The sequence below is a fragment of the Phoenix dactylifera genome, chromosome 4 (assembly GCF_009389715.1).
Source record: "Phoenix dactylifera cultivar Barhee BC4 chromosome 4, palm_55x_up_171113_PBpolish2nd_filt_p, whole genome shotgun sequence".
Classification (NCBI taxonomy): domain Eukaryota; kingdom Viridiplantae; phylum Streptophyta; class Magnoliopsida; order Arecales; family Arecaceae; genus Phoenix; species Phoenix dactylifera.
Window position 1 is genome coordinate 21,579,221 of NC_052395.1, and position 17,748 is coordinate 21,596,968.

General features: G+C 40.8%; 2 protein-coding genes across 4 annotated transcripts; both read left to right on the plus strand.

Annotated features, from left to right (window-relative positions):
- The first annotated feature begins 5,485 nt into the window (after nucleotides 1-5,485).
- LOC120110659 (receptor-like serine/threonine-protein kinase SD1-8) lies at nucleotides 5,486-7,770 on the plus strand. Its single transcript, XM_039126239.1, has one exon. It carries the CDS (start codon nucleotides 6,472-6,474, stop codon nucleotides 7,768-7,770), a length of 1,299 nt encoding a protein of 432 aa, XP_038982167.1. The 5' UTR covers nucleotides 5,486-6,471.
- A 1,032-nt stretch (nucleotides 7,771-8,802) lies between these two features.
- On the plus strand, nucleotides 8,803-11,372 carry LOC103697497 (G-type lectin S-receptor-like serine/threonine-protein kinase SD1-1). Of its 3 annotated transcripts, none has more exons than XM_026801262.2 (6): nucleotides 8,803-9,069; nucleotides 9,143-9,309; nucleotides 9,489-9,699; nucleotides 10,310-10,547; nucleotides 10,627-10,777; nucleotides 10,866-11,372. In XM_026801262.2, exons 1-6 carry the CDS (start codon nucleotides 8,907-8,909, stop codon nucleotides 11,172-11,174), a joined length of 1,239 nt encoding a protein of 412 aa, XP_026657063.2. In that variant the 5' UTR covers nucleotides 8,803-8,906; the 3' UTR covers nucleotides 11,175-11,372. The 3 variants fall into 3 exon arrangements, with proteins under 3 accessions (XP_026657063.2, XP_038981782.1, XP_038981783.1); XM_039125854.1 differs by having other exon boundaries at nucleotides 9,146-9,309; XM_039125855.1 differs by lacking the exons at nucleotides 8,803-9,069; nucleotides 9,143-9,309; nucleotides 10,310-10,547 and having other exon boundaries at nucleotides 9,606-9,699.
- The last annotated feature ends 6,376 nt before the right edge of the window (nucleotides 11,373-17,748 follow it).

Genomic DNA, 17,748 nt, shown 5'->3' on the forward strand with positions numbered 1-17,748 from the left:
CGTTAAAAAATTAACGGTTTCAAATTAAAATGACTAAAATACTCTTAATGGGTAGGCGTGCAAATAGAAATTTTTATAAGGGTATACAAGCAAATAATAACTTTACAAGGATATTCATACAATTTTCTATATTTAGAAGGGTATTTACGTAAAAAAACTAGTAGATCGAAAGAATTTAGATAAATTAATTAATGTGATAGCCTTTATAACCCTGTATTTATTAGGAAATGTATTTCGTTCTATGACTAAAAGTCTGTTTCTTTATCATGAATAAAACAAAAATATATAATAAGATTTACAAATTGGTTGGATCTAGATTTATCCCGTAATTGATCTCATGATAGGATTAATATCATAAGGAGAGTAGAGTTCAAGCATGAAAGGATGGCAACAAGCATAGGTTCACAGAATCCAAAAGAATCTCGGCCCGTCAGGATTCTCTCTCTCTCTCTCGATCTATTACACTGTTGATACCTCTGGTGTCTCAGCAGGGTTTTTTTTTTCCTTCTATTTTTTGGTTTTTGTTTTTGTAACTTTTGAAGGGAGAAAGTGAGGGAACACTGAATGAAAGATGGGTCGTGTCAGTTTTCTGCAATGAAATTGGATTTTGGAAGAAGGTCTGGGATTTTTTTTTGTCCAGGTGAGAGGGGAGCAGAGGGACGCCAAGTTCCGTCCAATCAGTCATGTAGATAAAAAATAGTGTGATATGAAATTTGGCTTGGTAAGTCATGGGTCATCTTTTCTGACTGAAGGTCAATTGCAAGTCTTTCAAGTTAGGGGTCACAGACCAGGGAGGAAGGAGGAAGGAGGAAGAAGATCTCGCCATCGCGAACGCCCGCCGGCAAATGCCGGCGATCGTGATCTCACGAGCGCGATCTTCCGATCGCGTCGCTCGCGATCCCGTGGAAGGGGGGTGTTGGCGGTGGGGGAAGCGGGGTGCGGGGGGTGGGGAAGATGGGTGTGGGGGGATTGGGCAGACGGGCGCGGTGGGAGGAGGGGTAGCCGAGTGCGGAGGGTGGGGAAGACGGGCATGGGGGGGTGGGCAGATGGGCGCGATGGGAGGAGGGGAAACAGGGCGCGGGGGGTGGGGAAGACAGGCATGGGGGGGTGGTTGGGCAGACGGGTGTGGTGGGAGCGGGGAGTAGAGTTGGGCAACGGGCCGTGCCGGGCCGGCCCGGACCAGGCCCACCGGGCCCGAGGACTAAACGGGCCGTGCCTGGCCCGGCCCGCTTATGAAGCGGGCCGTGCCGGCACGGCCCGTCCAGCACGGAACGCCAGCCCGGCCCGGCCCCAGGCCCGTCTATTGGCGGGCCGGGTCGGGCTCGGCACGAGACGGGCCGTGCCAGGCACGGCCCGTAACGGGCGCAAACGGGCCGTGCCTGGCACGGCCCGTCTGGTGAGGGGGGGAGAAAAATAGCCGTTTTTAACGGCTATTTTGGGAAAATTCCAATTTTACCCCTCCCAACAGTCCAAAAACGGCTAAATTGAGGGGTATTTTGGGAAAAAAAATTTTTTGGGCTTCTATAAATAGCCCATTCATCCCTCATTCTCACCACACCAAACCAACTGTTCTCTCCTTCTCTACTGCTATTATTTCTCTCTTCTAAAGTGCTCTTCTAGCAATTTAATTTTTAGTTTGCATTTAGCAAGTGTTCAAGTGCTACACAAGAGGAGGTTCCTGTTGAGAAGAGAAGGTCGCTTCTGTTGAGAGCACAAGAGGAAGCTCAGAATCTTGGCTCTGCCTCTGCCCTCCGACCCTCTACTCAATTCCTCCTTGCGGTTAGTTTTTATTTTTTGAATTAATCAATTTAGATATGTCATCTTTTGAGGAAAGTCAGTTTGGCATTCCTCCTGTTTCTGAGGGAGAAGAAACTAATCCCCAACCCCATGTTCCTAGTTCCTCTAGAACTAGTGAACCGAGTGAAGATCAAACCTCTTCTCGTAAGAGGACTAGTGCTGTATGGAATGAATTTGATAGAGTTATGGTTGATGGAGTCTGAAAAGCTAAATGTAAAAAATGTGCCAAACTTTATAGTTGTAGTAGTAGTGGGGGAACAGGGCATTTAAAAAGATATCAAGAGAGTCATAGGATGCATGATTCTCATGCTCAAACTCAAAGTACCCTTAATATACAAGGGGGATTACTTGTAGGTAATTTTGCATATAATCATGAAAATCAAAGAAAAATACTTGTAAAATGGATAGTTAAGGATGAATTACCTTTTAGTTTATGTGAACCTTTTAATTTTGAAGAATATGTTCAATTAAACCTACAACCTGCTTACAAAAGAACTAGTAGGCGTACATTTAGAAGAGTAGCTATGACTAACTTTTTAGCAATGAAACAAAGTTTAATTGAAACATTTTCTACTTTAAATGTAAAAATTTCATTAACTTCTGATATTTGGTCAGCATCTGTAGGTAGTAATTGTTTTATTGCCATTACTGCTCATTATATTGATAATGATTGGCAATTAAATAAACGTATTCTTGCTTTTCGTGCTTTTGATTTTCCACATTCTGGACAACAAATTTCAAATATCATTTATCAAACTGCATGTTCATATAATATTAATGATAAAATTATGTCTATTACTTTTGATAATGCATCTAATAATAATTCTGCTGTTGCATTATTAAAAGACTCATTGCATCCCATGTTAGATGGAAATTTATTGCATATTAGATGTGCATGTCATATCTTAAATCTTTCTGTTCAAGCTGGCATGGGCATGATTCAAGATGTGATTGGTAAAATTAGAAATGCAGTTTCTTTTATTCATGCTTCAAGATCAAGACTTCAAAAATTTAAGGAACTATGCATAAATCATGGTAAACGTTTTAAAAAATTTAAACTTGATGTAATTACTCGTTGGAACTCAACATATAGTATGATACATGATGCATACCCATATAAAAACTTATTAAGTGCATATATTAATGATCGTGGATTAGGCTTTACATTGACTGAAACTGATTGGAATAAAGAAAAAATTTTGGAAGATTTTTTGCTTAGTTTTTATAATGCTACCAATGTTCTTTCTGGTATTTATTATCCAACTTCATGTTCATTTTTACAACAAGCATATATAATTAGTCAAAAATTTTCAGAACATAGATATGATGATGTTTTAATGCCTATTATTGACCTAATGGAATCTAAATGGAATGAGTATTGGGACAAGATATGTCCTATGCATAACTTAGCTGCTGTATTTAATCCTAGAGTTAAATTAAATGGCGTGCTAATTTTACTTGATGCATACTGTGAAAATATGATTAAAGATCCTGAACCTGCTAAAAATGAGGTAAAACAACTTCTTTATGATATTTATGCTATATATGATGAAAAAATTCGTGGATCTAGAACACAAATACAAACTTCTATTTCTTCTTCTAGTAGTTCTCGTTCGTCATCTATTTTTTCATTCATTGCACAGAGAAGACACACACATGCTTCAAGTTTATCTTCATCTTCTTCATCTTTAAGTAGTGAACTAGAATTTTATTTACGAAATGATCTTCAGTCTGCATATGATGAAAATCAAATAGAGAATCTAGATGTATTATCTTGGTGGAAGAGTGTTAGAAATCAATATCCTGTTATGTCTGCAATTGCACGCGATATTTTAGCTGTGCCGATGTCCACGGAGCATCGGAATCCGCTTTTAGTGCAGGTCGGCGTGTTCTTGACGAAAAGAGAAGTAGGATGACGGGCGAAACGGTGGAGATGCTTCTCGGTTTCAAAGATTGGTTGGATGCTGAGGCAAGACTTCAAGATAAAGGTGGACATAATACAACATCCTCTGATGATGATGATACAAATACTACTGAAGACTGAAGAGTGAATACTGATTCACTGAATCACTGATGATTAGTAAGATTTCTTAATTTTTTATAATTGTACATTTTTATTGTATTCTGGAGGTCAGACCAAGGTCCAAACCTCGGCCCTTTCTTATTGTATTCTGGAGGTCAGACCAAGGTCCAAACCTCCCTTCATGTACCATTTTGATTTAAATTAATAAACTGGTAGGGGTCTATGCCAAACCCCCCACCATTAAGGTGGCTTTATATTCATAAATCCTTAGTTTTCAATATTTATTAATTTATTAAAAAAATGTATGAAGCATTAATTTTTATCGGGCCGGGCCGGGCCCAGGCCCGCGGGCCTAGAGCGGGCCGTGCCGGCCCAGGCCCGAAGCGGGCCGTGCCGGGCTCGGCCCGCGGGTCAGTACCCTGTGACCCAGCACGGCCCTCTTAAATGGGCCGTGCCAGGCACGGCCCGGCATTGTAGCTAGCGGGCCGTGCTAGGCACGGCCCGCTTCGTGCCGTGCTAGGCACGGCCCGCTTCGTGCCGGGCCGGGCCGGGCCGTGGGCGGCCCGGCCCAGTGCCCAACTCTAGCGGGGAGCCGGGCACGGGGGTTGGGAGGCAGATAGGCGGGGGAGGGAGAGAAAGCAAGGGTAATAACTTCATTTCATAATTTAATTTTATTTTTAATAAATAAAAATATAATAGAACAAGAAGTATTTGTGTAATAACAGAATTTTACGAAGATAATGCAAATACCATTTTTTTTAAAATATTCATGCAAAATCTGATATTTAAAAAAATATCTATGAAATTTTTTTTTATAAAATATTTAATCCATTTGTCACTCATCAAATCGAAGTGACAAAACAATATATAACCCATTTGTCACTTACGATAATCTCTGACAGACGCCCATTTATTTCAAGTTAGTTAGTGGATTGGTCGGCATGGCAAAAATTAATAAATCTTGATCATATTGGTAAAATTTAATTTAAGATCATGATTGATCTGACGGTGGAAAAATTCCAGCACACTTGCAAACTATGAACGCGGACCACCGTAATTATCTAGTCCAGAATATAGATATTTCAAAAGATCACAATGTTTTTCAAGTTTAAAATACAAAACCACTTATTAACAAAAGAAAAAAAAAAAGAAAGAAAAGAAGGTAGGTTATTATCCACGGAGTCCACCCAATTCATTATTGGCGAAGTCCGAAAGCCCAAAATGGGATGTGTACAACGTAGGTGCAGTGTTGAGCCAATCTCCCCTTCCACGCCACTGCCAAGGTGAGCGGCCAGCCTCGGAAGAACCTGGTCTCTAGGTCTAATTCATGCACCTTCTCCAAGATTCCTGATACAATATACATATAAATCCTATACATTCATAACCATTCAATCATACATGGACGACCGTGATTGATCAGTCTGTCCTATGCAGGCCGATCGGAAGTCCCCTCCAAAACTTCACAATAATTGATGTTAAGGCCGAGCTAATTAGCATATATGGTACGGACATGGTGATTGAATCAGAATACATAATTCCCATCACCAGTATGCAATCGCTTGTACACAAAATTGTGGCCGCGAGGGGCTTATGGCAGGGCCTGCTACTAAGGCAATTGTGGAATGTGGATGCCTGTTTCAAGAGAGTCGCATGACTGGGATTGCTTTAATTGCTACGATGGAGCCTGTATTGCTTTAATTGCTATGATGGAGCCTGCAATGGAAACATATCCGTAGGAAGCTCAGCTTTTCCAACATCACCATCAAGGAGCCAGTTGCTTATGAGACTAGCTCTCTAATCTCCTAAAGGAGCTTTGTCTTTTTTCCCTCTTGCTGAGTTAAAAATACTTCTGTGATGTTTAGCAGATGTTGGAATAATGTGTGCCCCGGGTGAGCTTAAGAGATCACTGACATGCTTAGCTTTGGGGGAATTGTAGAACCATTTCGTTTTGCTGGAAAGGACTATTTAAATTCTGATATCAAGGCTATCTCGAAATAGAACGAGGATCCGCTTTCCAGGACTATTTAAATTCTGATATCAAGATTCAAGGCTATCTCAAAATAGAACGAGGATCCTCCGTAGAGTTAAGTACCAGCATGGGTGGCTACAACATCCACCTCAAACATGGGCAACTTTATTTATCTCCAAAATGGAAAACATAGTAGCAGAGCTCTGTCGTGCAAAAGTTGCACCGCTAGGAGATTCCAACTCCTCAGAATATTGAGAAAGAAAGGAAGAGAAATAGTATGAAGACCATAGTATGATGGGAAATGACTGGGACTTCAAGGTAGTGATGCTTCTGCTTTTCCAATAGGTGTTAAGTCATCCGAGAACTAATAAACGAGTTCACCTTGTATCTTTCCGGCGCAAGGATGGTTGATCCCCAGACCATGTGGCTGGTTCACAGTCGCACCTCTGAACAACCCATCGCGTTTTCTGCAACGAAAGGACAATGATTTCGCCGTCGCACAGCATATTGGAATTTTGAATAGGTCCGACCAGATGACGTGGCCGAATACTCACCGCATGTCCTAATTTATCCAACAAATCAACCCTCAAGGTATGAACTACTGCAAGCCTTGTAACTTTAGAAGAATCAAAAGCCGTATTGAATCCGCTGCCTTTTCTTCGATACGGAGCTGTTTGGAAAGATGTGCAGGCTCCCTGCAGCCCTACTCTTTCTTTCCTTGATCCTTTTCTCTCTCTTCTCTCTCTCCATTGGAGGCGACATCCTCACTCCAACCCATCCCCTCCGCGACGACCAAATCCTGATCTCAGCCGGGAAGAGATTCGCCTTAGGCTTTTTCAGCCTTGTCAACACTAACAATCATTACATCGGCATATGGTACAAGGTCTCATCTGGTACCATCATGTGGGTTGCCAATCGCCAGCACCCGATCTCCGAGCGCAATGGCAGCCTATCGATCACCGCCAATGGAACTCTCATCATCACCGACCAGAATTCTAAAACCATCTGGTTCTCGGGCTCGTCGGACCTCGCTAGTCCAGTCGCGCAACTCTTAGACGACGGCAATTTTATCATTAAAGAGGCTAAGGGCGACAGTAATATTGTTCCAAGGAGGCTTGTATGGCAGAGCTTCGACTACCCAACTGACACTTTGCTCCCGGGAATGAAGCTCGGGTGGAACCTAACGAGTGGCCTCAACCGTAGCCCCACATCATGGGCCAGTCCCAGCGACCCAGCGCCGGGCCCCTACACCATGTTTCTGGATCTCCGCGGCGACCCCCAGGGAATTTTGTTGGAAGACTCAAAGCAACTGATTCGCACCGGGCCATGGAACGGGCAAAGCTTCAGTGGCATCCCAGATATTATACGTTATAAAGTCATCATAGTGGACTTTGTCATCAAGAACGATGAGGTCTTCATCATGTACAACACTACCAGCACGTCCATCATCGCGAGGCATACCGTGAACTACACCGGCCAGGTCCAACGCCTTGTCTGGCTTAATGACAGCCAAATGTGGAGCATCTACATGTCTAAGCCGAAGGACCTATGCGACTATGTGTCACAATGCGGGGCTTACGGGGTCTGTAATCCGGGCGACTCACCGGTATGTAGTTGTTTGCAGGGATTTAAGCCTAGGTCGCCGAGAAATTGGGATCTCGGAGAACGGAAAGACGGGTGTGTGAGGATGACGGAGTTGGACTGCTGGAACGGGACTGATGGATTTGCGACAATAGAGGAGGCAAAGCTGCCGGACACGTCGAGGTCAACGGTGAACAGGAGCATGAGACTGGATGAATGTAGGGCGACGTGCTTGAGGAATTGTTCATGCACGGCCTATGCTAGTGCTAATATCAATGGGACCGGATGCATAATTTGGACGATGGAGCTAACTGATATTAGGGTGTTTACTTTTGGTGGACAGGATCTCTATGTCCGACTAGCAGCGGCCGATCTTGGTATGTACTATTTTATTTACTGAGGTTAGCAACTGTACACTAGAAATATTTATACCATTGGACCAATGCAAGCTGGAAATCGGTAGATGTCTGCATCCCGGTGCCGGTGCCAGTTTGTACTGGTTCAAGGGTGGACTTTGTATGCTCTTATAGGGTGTACGCAGTCTATAGCTTTACATTAGCAACCATCTGATAATTAAAAATATGTTTATCAAAATAGCAATCAAGTTGGTCAAGCCACATAATAGGATAGAACTAAACCATTGTCTATTGAGAACGAGCTTATTTTGGAACTAAACCGGGCTGGGCCTAAGCCTAAATTTGGGCTCCATTTTAGTCCTTGTCCATAATTGAGCTCCGGTCGGGCCAAGGATGGGCCACTCGAGCTCGGACGGAAAATAAATGGGCGTTATATTTAAGCCCAAAACCGGTCATAATTCTTTCGGGCCTTGCCTGTAGCCCGGCTTGAAGACCGGCCCAAACCCATTTTCAGCCCTATTGGTAGTAAAACACGAATCAAGGCATAGGACATGATCCACCTTAAAATGGGTTGCAGATGGACCAGGTCTAGATCTTGCCCATAAATAGCTAAATATGATCCATAATATTTGATTGCTCGGGTGACGTTTTTTAAGTTCATAGTTTCACATGAAGTCCCTTATATGAGTAGGTTTTAATTTTTTGAAACAATCATAATTTCCATTTAAATACTATTGGAAACTCTTTTTTTTTTGCAATCTGCGCTCATTATACGCATAAAATAAATAATACTACATTCATATATTCATTGTGGGACTGGAAGTGGGTCCAGGCCACCCCGAGGCATGGGCTGGGACGACTGGAAGTGGGTCAGATTTGGAGTTGAAATTAGAGCTTGTGGACTTTTCAGGCACACACACTGATCTGAAAGGAACCTTTAAGTAGGGTCGCTCAAAATACCACGCTCCTCGCTCAAATTAGAAGTTTTCAGTCTTGTCCCCATTTAAAAGTTTTGTTAAAAACCCAAAATCAAACAAACTAATTGATAACTTGGCCTAACCCAATTTCAAGCTCGGGCTAAGTTGAGCAACCAATATTCATCCCAATTTATATGTGGAACTTCTGGACGATCCAAAAAGAAAAAAAGAAATGCTAAAAAAACAAAAAGGAAAACAAAAGAATGTTCATCATGTACTTATACAACGGTGCTGATGTTTCAGCCCTGGGATCAGATCATTCACGTTCACATACCATAGCTGGGATTGTGTTGGGCTTTGTTGCGGGGATTCTGCTACTTGCTGTGGTGGGCATTTGCGTTCGAATGAAGAGAAGGAGAAGAACAGGTAAAATTAGTCCCCCACACAATATGCAGCCATGACTTGAGTAGTGATTACTAATTAATTGTGACTAGTGCAGCAGCTACCTTAGGTGTCATTCCCTTCGCTAGTCACCGCAATAACGAATACAAGGACGACAAGGACTGGGAGCTTCCTCTATTTGATCTGGGGACAATCATTGCAGCGACCGACAACTTCTCAATCAAAAACAAGCTTGGAAAGGGTGGCTTCGGTCCCGTGTACAAGGTAATTTCATAGTTTACCAACTGAACTTAGTAGAGTGTCACCATGTAGGTCTCAGTCGATGTACGGTCCTAATTTCAGCACTCTGAATACAATGTTGCGTTCAGGGCTTTCGAACAGTTTGATACTGCCTCCAGATTTAGTACCATTAAGTATAGCAATGCTGAATGTGGTGATTTCAGGGAATGCTTGGAGAGGAGCAAGAAATAGCTGTGAAGAGGCTTTCAAAGACTTCCGCACAGGGCGCTGATGAATTCATGAATGAAGTGATGCTGATTGCCAAGCTTCAGCACCGAAACCTAGTTCGGCTTCTTGGTTGCTGCTCTCAAGGAGAGGAAAGGATGCTGGTATATGAATACATGCCTAATAAAAGCTTGGACGCCTTCCTGTTTGGTTAGTTAATCTTCTGTTCTCTTCCTTATCTTTGTTTCCTGTTTCTGATTAGATTAAGACAATCACAGCATAACCGATACCTTCTAATGCTTAGTTCAAGAGTTCAAGAAAATACTCAGTTCAATAAATAAAAACTTTTGCGCTAAATCAATAACCCACTTTTGCTGATCAAATGGAGGAGTACTGGAAATCGAAAAGACATAGGTGGGCACACTCATCGGAAAATGATCCTTGAAGTAGGGTCGCTCAAAGCACTACTCTTTAGGCTAAAATTAAAAGTTCTTGGTCATGACAATTAGGGAGTGGCTGGCCTTGTGGAGGTGGCCAACTTCATGGAGCTTAAGCATGTTATAATGATTCTTCTGAATCTACCACCACGCTGTAACTAATCTTTGAAGACAAGTCAATACCAGGTTTTAACACTAACCGGCATATTTTTGTCCTAGTTTCTTCAACTACTCTTGGGGTAAATGCATGTGTAAGCTTGCTTTATTTGCTAACTCCTGGGTTATATGCTTTATTCGCTTTATGTGTCAATCTGAGGCGGACTGATATTTCGTTTCTTTAATATTTTTGCAAGTAAGGCTAACATAAAGTAAACTGTGGGCAGATAAAGATACAGGTGTGTTACTGGATTGGCAAACCCGCTACAACATTATAGAAGGGATTGCTCAAGGTCTTCTCTACCTACACCGAGACTCGAGACTTAGAATTATTCACAGGGATCTTAAAGCGAGTAACATTCTTCTTGATAAAGATATGAACCCTAAAATATCAGACTTTGGCTTGGCAAGAATATTTCGAGGGGATGAGACAGCACTAAATACTCGGAGAGTTGTGGGGACATAGTAAGTATTATTTATCTTTCATTCTTGCGATATTTATTCGTCAAAAAAAAAATTGTAATCATCTTAATGATAAATGCAGTGGATACATGTCTCCTGAGTATGCCATGGATGGTGTCTTCTCGGTGAAAACTGATGCATTTAGTTTTGGTGTCTTAATCCTTGAAATAATTAGTGGCAAGAAGAACAGAGGCGTTTCCATATCCGAGCATGAAGGAAACCTTCTAGCACATGTAAGACTGGAGAAATAATAGTTAAATCTGTTCATATGTACCTCTTGTTTTTCATTAAATCATGATAGTGATGTAATATTTCTTTCAGGCATGGAGTTTGTGGATGCATGGTAATGGCTTGGAACTGGTGGATAAATCAATCAGCCACTCAATTTCCATGGTTGAAGCCTTGAACTGTATAAAGGTTGGCTTATTGTGTGTTCAAGAAAGTCCAAAAGACAGGCCGAAGATGTCCTCTGTGGTGTTGATGTTGGGCTGCAAGGATGCATCCTTGCCAGATCCTAAACATCCTGGTTTTTTTCCAACAAGAGCTTCCTCAAAAACCGAGTCATCAAAAAGCAAGACAAACTCTGCAAGTATAAATGAATTATCAGTTACAATAGTTGAAGGTCGATGACTATTAGATCGAGGTGGTAAACTTTTCTCATACCAGAGACAAGCTATGAAAAGTTCTCGTTCTTTCAGTGTCTATGCATTCCTTTCTACTATCTCAAATTCTAATCACAAGTCAGCAGTCCATTATTGTAAATGACTTATACTAGGTGTTTTGTATAATATTTTGAAAATAATGAAAAAAAACTAAGAATTCATACTATTGTTCATCCTAAAGAAGATGGCAAAGTAGATCCTCCTCAAAATCTTAAAATAGTAACCATGAGGGAGGGCTAAACTTTTTTGTTAGTTTGAATTCATTAATATAAAAATGAAGCAAAATATCCAGCAAATATGGAAAAAAATATCCATTTCCATGATTCCTATGAATAAATGACCAACATTTCTCACTTGATTGGTTCATTTATGAAATAAAAGAGGATCAATGGGGGAAGAGCTCGAATGGAGACTATTGACCATGAATGGTTATGGGCCTGTGGTAAGATGTAACATGGTAGTGACTTTCTTTCTCGGGGAAAAATGTAGTGACTTTGAGAACTTCAGCAATGACACATCTTATTTTTGTATGTGGACAATTTATATTAGGGGTGTAGATGGGTCGGATTGGACTGGGTCCTAAGTGACCTCGACCCAACCTTGTTTCTTGTTTGGGTTCTAATTTTAGACCCAGATCCAACCCAATAGAAGATCGAATCGGGGCCATGGCTACAATTTTTGACCAATGGAACATTCAGGTTGGGTCGGGCGCATGTATAACCGAGTTCCAACCTAAAAAATTTGAGTCTGGTTCGGGTCCAAACCCATTCAACCTTTCTTTCCTGTCTGGTCCCAATTCCTCTACTCTCCCTCCGATGTTGGGCCCCCTTCAACCCCTACCGCCCTCCGCCTTCTCGATCTCGCCACCCCCGCCTACTTCCAACCACCCTCTCCCCCGCCTCCGCCATGGCTTCTCCCCCGTCAGCCTCCTTTGCTTCCTCTCCAATGACCTCGGCACCAAGTCCCTCCTCTACTTCTTCCCCATGACTTGAAGATGTTGGGCCACCAGAGGCGCTTGTCAGTGGCATTGGCACCCCGGAGGATATCTCAGAGGGGGAACGCTGGATCGAAAGGCGGAGAGCACCTCAACCTCGATTAGAGAGGCCCTTGTCTTGGTGTTGTCCTTGATGATGAAGACGCTGTAGAGCTTGACACACACCAGTCAGACTCATCTTTGCCATTGTCGTCGTCGTCACCGACGAGGCTCATATCATGCAACTGAGGGTGGCGTCGCCGCTCATGAACAGGTTCACGCAAGGAGAAAGAGGAGGGGAAGTCGGAGAGAGTGATGAAAGGGAGGAGTAGTCACGGTTGCGATGGCTGACCACTGATGGGAGAGAGCGCTCTAACAGGAGAGGGAGGAAGGGAGAGAGAGAGAGATGGCCGATGGCAATGGAGAATGAATAGGGGATTTCAGTCTTTTCTTTCGTATTTGTGTTTTTGGAGAGACTGAGAGTGAGCCAGTCATAGTTCCCGGAGGGACATGGCACATTGCGTGGATGGGTCGTACAGATGGGTCATGGCTCACGGGTCATGATTACGAGTATAACGGATTTTTTGAATTTGGGTCGAGTCTGGTCATAGGGTAAGAAATCTAAAATTGCCCAAAAAGGTAATGGGTCGGGTCGAGTAGGATCAGAATTTAGTAAACCCAAATCCGACCCGAAAATAGAACGGGTCTAATTTTAGAACCCGACTCATTCCTACAGGTTCTTTAAATCAAGTCGGGTCATGGGTCAACCCAACCTATTTGAAGCCTTAGTTTATACCAGACTCGTGGAATTCCAACAAACTTAGTCTTGAAATTTGAAATCTTGTAGCTATCTCATCTAAATCCTGAATATTCTAATGGTCATATAATATTCCAAAATTAGTCTGGACATTGAGTCCACCTTGCTATCAATCTAAATTTCAAAAGAGCTGCAGTTTTTTTTTTTTTGATGAAACAGTAGAGTTGCAGTCTTAATTACAACATAAAACTACTTGAGTTGATTCAGAAGGATCTTCAGACTTGATGTAGAGCATTTTGATCACTACGAGTAGTCCTGAATAGAGTTCAAAGGCAAGATCTGCACATCGGGAAAACGATATTTTTAGCTTTTTTGTACTAGAAATGTCTATTTTAAGAAAACGAGTCCTACTAGGACTAGAAAGAAGAATCCGACCCAAATTGTGTAAGGGCGAACCTCACATTATAGATAGAGGCTATTTACCTCATCATTTTAAGGATCAATGAAAGAAAAGAGGACTTAAAGATCAATTTTCAATATTTCTCCATCTTCTTCTAGTTTTCTTTTGAGAGATTCGAGTTGAGCGGAATGAAGAAAATCTTCTTTCTCCCCGATCAAATCAAATTGGTATTAGAACTTCAGTCCTATGAGAGCTTTAGTGCATGGTCCACATACGCGAGTGGTTTAAGCAATCAAGAGAAGGGTTATCCATGCTTGAACTACATTAAAGGACAAAGGCGAGTATGACTGCTATTTCTACCTCATGGATGAGGCGATGATAGAACATCCCATACAACTAGAGGAGAAGATAGCCCAACTCACTAAGATCGTGTCTCGATTGGCGACGTCATCAACAAAAGCACAAATAACTCTATCTTCGAGTAAAACCAAGCAGTTCAGGTACAAGGCAGGAAAGCAAGCGTTCCCCATCTTTAGTTCTTATTTAGTAGGAGCTAAATCCCTAAACAATGGGAGCTATGATCCAAGGGCATCACTAGACTTAATGTGGATCATCAAACTCGATGTGGACTAGTTTGGCCACTATGAGTATTCGGAAGAATCACCAAACTCAATGTGAACCAGTTTGGCCACTGCGAGTATTCAGGAGGATTATCGAACTTGATGTGGAATACTTTGGCCATTACGAGTATTTAGGATGACCACGAGACTTGACAACCATTGTACATTGGACACCACCTCATGTCAATCATAGTATAGAATAGATAATTAAGTATTCTTTTGAGCTAGAAGGTGGGAGGCCATCTCACCTTTCATTAAATAAAATGACAAAAGAGAGAGATGAAAGAAGAAGTTAAAAAATAAGAAATTATAAAAAAATAGAACAGAGGAGAAGAAAAGATAGGAAAACTAATCAAGCAAATTCTCAGGCCAGCCCTAGAAAACTCACCCAATTAAATATAACAATATCAGGCGTAATCCCACGATACAGTATAGTGGTAAGACCAACTTGATATTCTATTCTGCCCAACGAATTTGTCGGGGTTCCCGCAAAGCTAGCCAGCCCAGCAAAACTGCATTCAAAATTCAAATAGAAAGAGTCCTTCATCCAGCTGGCTGTAATATATATTTCTTTTTCAGGAATTCAGGGAGAAGAAGAATCCTCCCCCGATTTATTGGATTAAAAGTATATTACAAAGGACAAGAGGAGAATGTGCAGAGAATAATAGAAGAAAGATAGATAGCAAGGCCGATTACATAGGCGTAGAAGATGTCCTCGACCTTTAGAAGAACAGCGTCATCGCAAGTTGATCCTAGGCTCATGCACATTCCGGCTGAATTTTTCTTTTCCTCCATGAAGACCAGAGAGCACGGAAGTTGGTCAGCGAAGGTGCATTTAAGGAAAAGGTGAGACGCGGATTCAAAGTTAGAACTACACAATGATCAGCATGAACTCACCGACCATCCTTTCCTGGCAATGACCTCTCCTGTGTGAAGCCTGTTCTTCAATGCCAACTAAACAAATACTTTGATTTTCTCCGGCACTGCCACTTTTCAAGTGACTCTATAGTAATGTCAAAATAGACCACAGCTGTTAAGAAATTTGTAATAGGAATCCATGGTCATGCAAGCTGTCAAGCTGTGCCATCTGATACTGGAAAAGAGGACCGTGCAGCTTAATACTCCAACTGCGATTTCCTCCAACTCCACCGAGAGGCTACTGAAACGTTGACTTTAATAGCTCCAGAGAACATATCACCAAACAAGAGGCATAAAGGAAAGGGGCCAATCTAAGAATCTTCACAAAATCTGATATGATTGCCTTTTTTCCCAATCAGAAACTGGTGCAATTCCAAAATGCTGCGAGGTCCTTGTTGAATGCGACAACAGTTTCCACGCCCACTTAGCCAACAGAGCAAGATTCATGTGACTAATATAGTTGATTCTAAGACCTCCTTCCTTCGGCAAATGCTATCCCACCTCACTAGGCAATGAAATCCGCTGACACTGTCTTTTCCTTTCCAAAGAAAAGCTCTTCTCGTCAGAACAATTCTATCGACCACCCATCTAGATTCTAGAGGGTTTGAAGATGGACATGAGGCAGGAAGGGAATGCTGAGAGAATGGAGTTGACAAGAGTGATTCTTCCTCCCCAAGAGAGCAGTCTCCCGTTTCGTGTCGTAAGTCTAGTACTCATCTTCTCCAAGAGTGGCATCCAACATTGTTTCAGGTCCTTGTTATAATATACGGGCAACCAAGATATGTGAATGGAGGGAGCTGGTCGTAATATATTAGAACTACTATAACCATCTAGCAATTAATTGGACTATTACATAGAATTACAACTTTTTTGAATTAGATAATAAGCATCCTACGTCAATGATTCAAGTTATTTCATGCAATCTGCTTTCTCTAAACGGCTCATACACATACACACGAGAGAGATTTTTGAAGTGGAGAACCCCAGCCTAGATCATTGCTATGGGACCCCCATCATCAGATCTACTACCTAACCGAATTTGAGTGGAGGACTATTTGAGTATATCTAAGTCTCTCTCCTTTATAGAATAACTCGCTACCCAAAGTACATCGATCGCTCCAAAAACTAAAACAAACACTGCACATAAAATAATATTTGTAGAGAATTACAAGAAGAAAATATTAGTAGAAGAAAAAAATTGGAAGAGAAAATAAATTTACTCAAAAAAAATAAAGGCAGAAACAAAATAAAATAAATTTTTATTCCGTATCTTAAAGAAGGATCTTAGCTTCTACTCTTTTACTCAAAGCAGATTACTTAAAATTTTTACGAGAGCATTTTTTTAAGGAAATAAGCTATAATCATTCACCTATTTGGATCCAGGATCAGTCCGTTACTTCGGATTTATTTGATTTGGTGTAAGTACCCAAACTAGTTATAATTGGACTTATCGCCTTCTGTGTGCAGTTTCCACATCACATTATACTCTCTCTTCCATGTTTTATGAACACCGTGGCAGCCCAGCCTACCCGCGCATCGTAGTTGGACTCATCAGGCTCGTGCGGTTGGAAGAGAGTCTCAAGGGCCGTTTGGAATATGGTGATCGTCCCAGGATCAAGGATGATGTAGGTGGAGGTGATGAGATCACCGCATTTGGTTTCACCATAGTGATTCTACATGGCGGTGGTCCTAAATCTCCTCTACTCTTCAAATCACCGCTCAACCCGGTGATGAGATGCTCATCCTTAAGGTCGGAAATCCAAGATCACCACAGAACAGTGATCCTGGGTTGAAAGTTAAAGACAAAAATACCCCTCAATTTAGCAGAAAAATTGATATATCAATATACCATCAATATATTATGTCAATGTTATATATATATATATAAAATATTATGTTGATATTATATATTATATTAATGATATATATTATATTATAATATATTACTAATCATATTATTATCATATTATTATTTAAGGATAATTTTTAATTAAGTAGAAATATATTATTATATTTTATATTTATATAATGAAAATACTTAATATATTACTCCTATTTACCTTATTTTTCTAATAAAAAAATTATTAGTATTAAAAAATCTATTATAAGTATAAATAAAAATATTAATTATATAATGAAAATAACATATTTTTATAAGATTAATAATTTATAGGAGTAATAAATATATTTTTTAGAATATATTAATGATTAATATATTGATAAATATATTAATATTTTATTATAATATATTTTATATGATTAATAAATATATGATAAAGGCTACTAAAAGTAGAATATATGACAAAATTTTAGAGCTATTATAGAAATTAGCATATTGACTTATATTTTTTATGCATGAAAATTAAAAACACATAAAAAATTCATCTAAGATATATCAGGAGTATTTGTGGTATTATGTGGTCGGTGATCTTGGATCTCTGTACCATACCAAATAAGTTACTCATGAATATCTAAAAATTTTTAATTACTGAATCATGATCTATCAAATATATTGAACTTAGATTACTAGAGATCAAATTATCTCAGTATACGATTTACCGAGATCTTAAGTATCAGGGTGATCTTGCTGGGTTACCAAACGCCCCCTCAAGGCATGGAGCAAACCGCACTAAAGTTTGCAGGAGAACGGAGGCCGTACCTTTCGCTCGGAAGAACCGCACTTACTATTCTATTAAACAAAAGCTCTGGTCCGTTTACAATAAGCCAGAAGAAGTTAAGTGGATTAGACGGTCAGGCATTGTGATCTTTATTTTCCTTTAAAAAAAAACATCCCACCGTAGGATCGGACTACGGACCCTAATTGTCCGGCCAAGTTACAACTGCAAAGAAGATTATTGATGAAGAATTCTTCTT

Excerpts from the sequence above, each read along its gene's own strand:
- LOC120110659 (XM_039126239.1), top strand. The coding sequence starts at position 6,472 with ATGTGCAGGCTCCCTGCAGCCCTACTCTTTCTTTCCTTGATCCTTTTC.
- LOC103697497 (XM_026801262.2), top strand. The coding sequence starts at position 8,907 with ATGTTCATCATGTACTTATACAACGGTGCTGATGTTTCAGCCCTGGGA. Across the intron at positions 9,310-9,488 it reads GCTTCGGTCCCGTGTACAAG|GGAATGCTTGGAGAGGAGCA; the intron begins GTAATTTCATAG and ends TGGTGATTTCAG. Across the intron at positions 9,700-10,309 it reads CTTGGACGCCTTCCTGTTTG|ATAAAGATACAGGTGTGTTA; the intron begins GTTAGTTAATCT and ends AACTGTGGGCAG.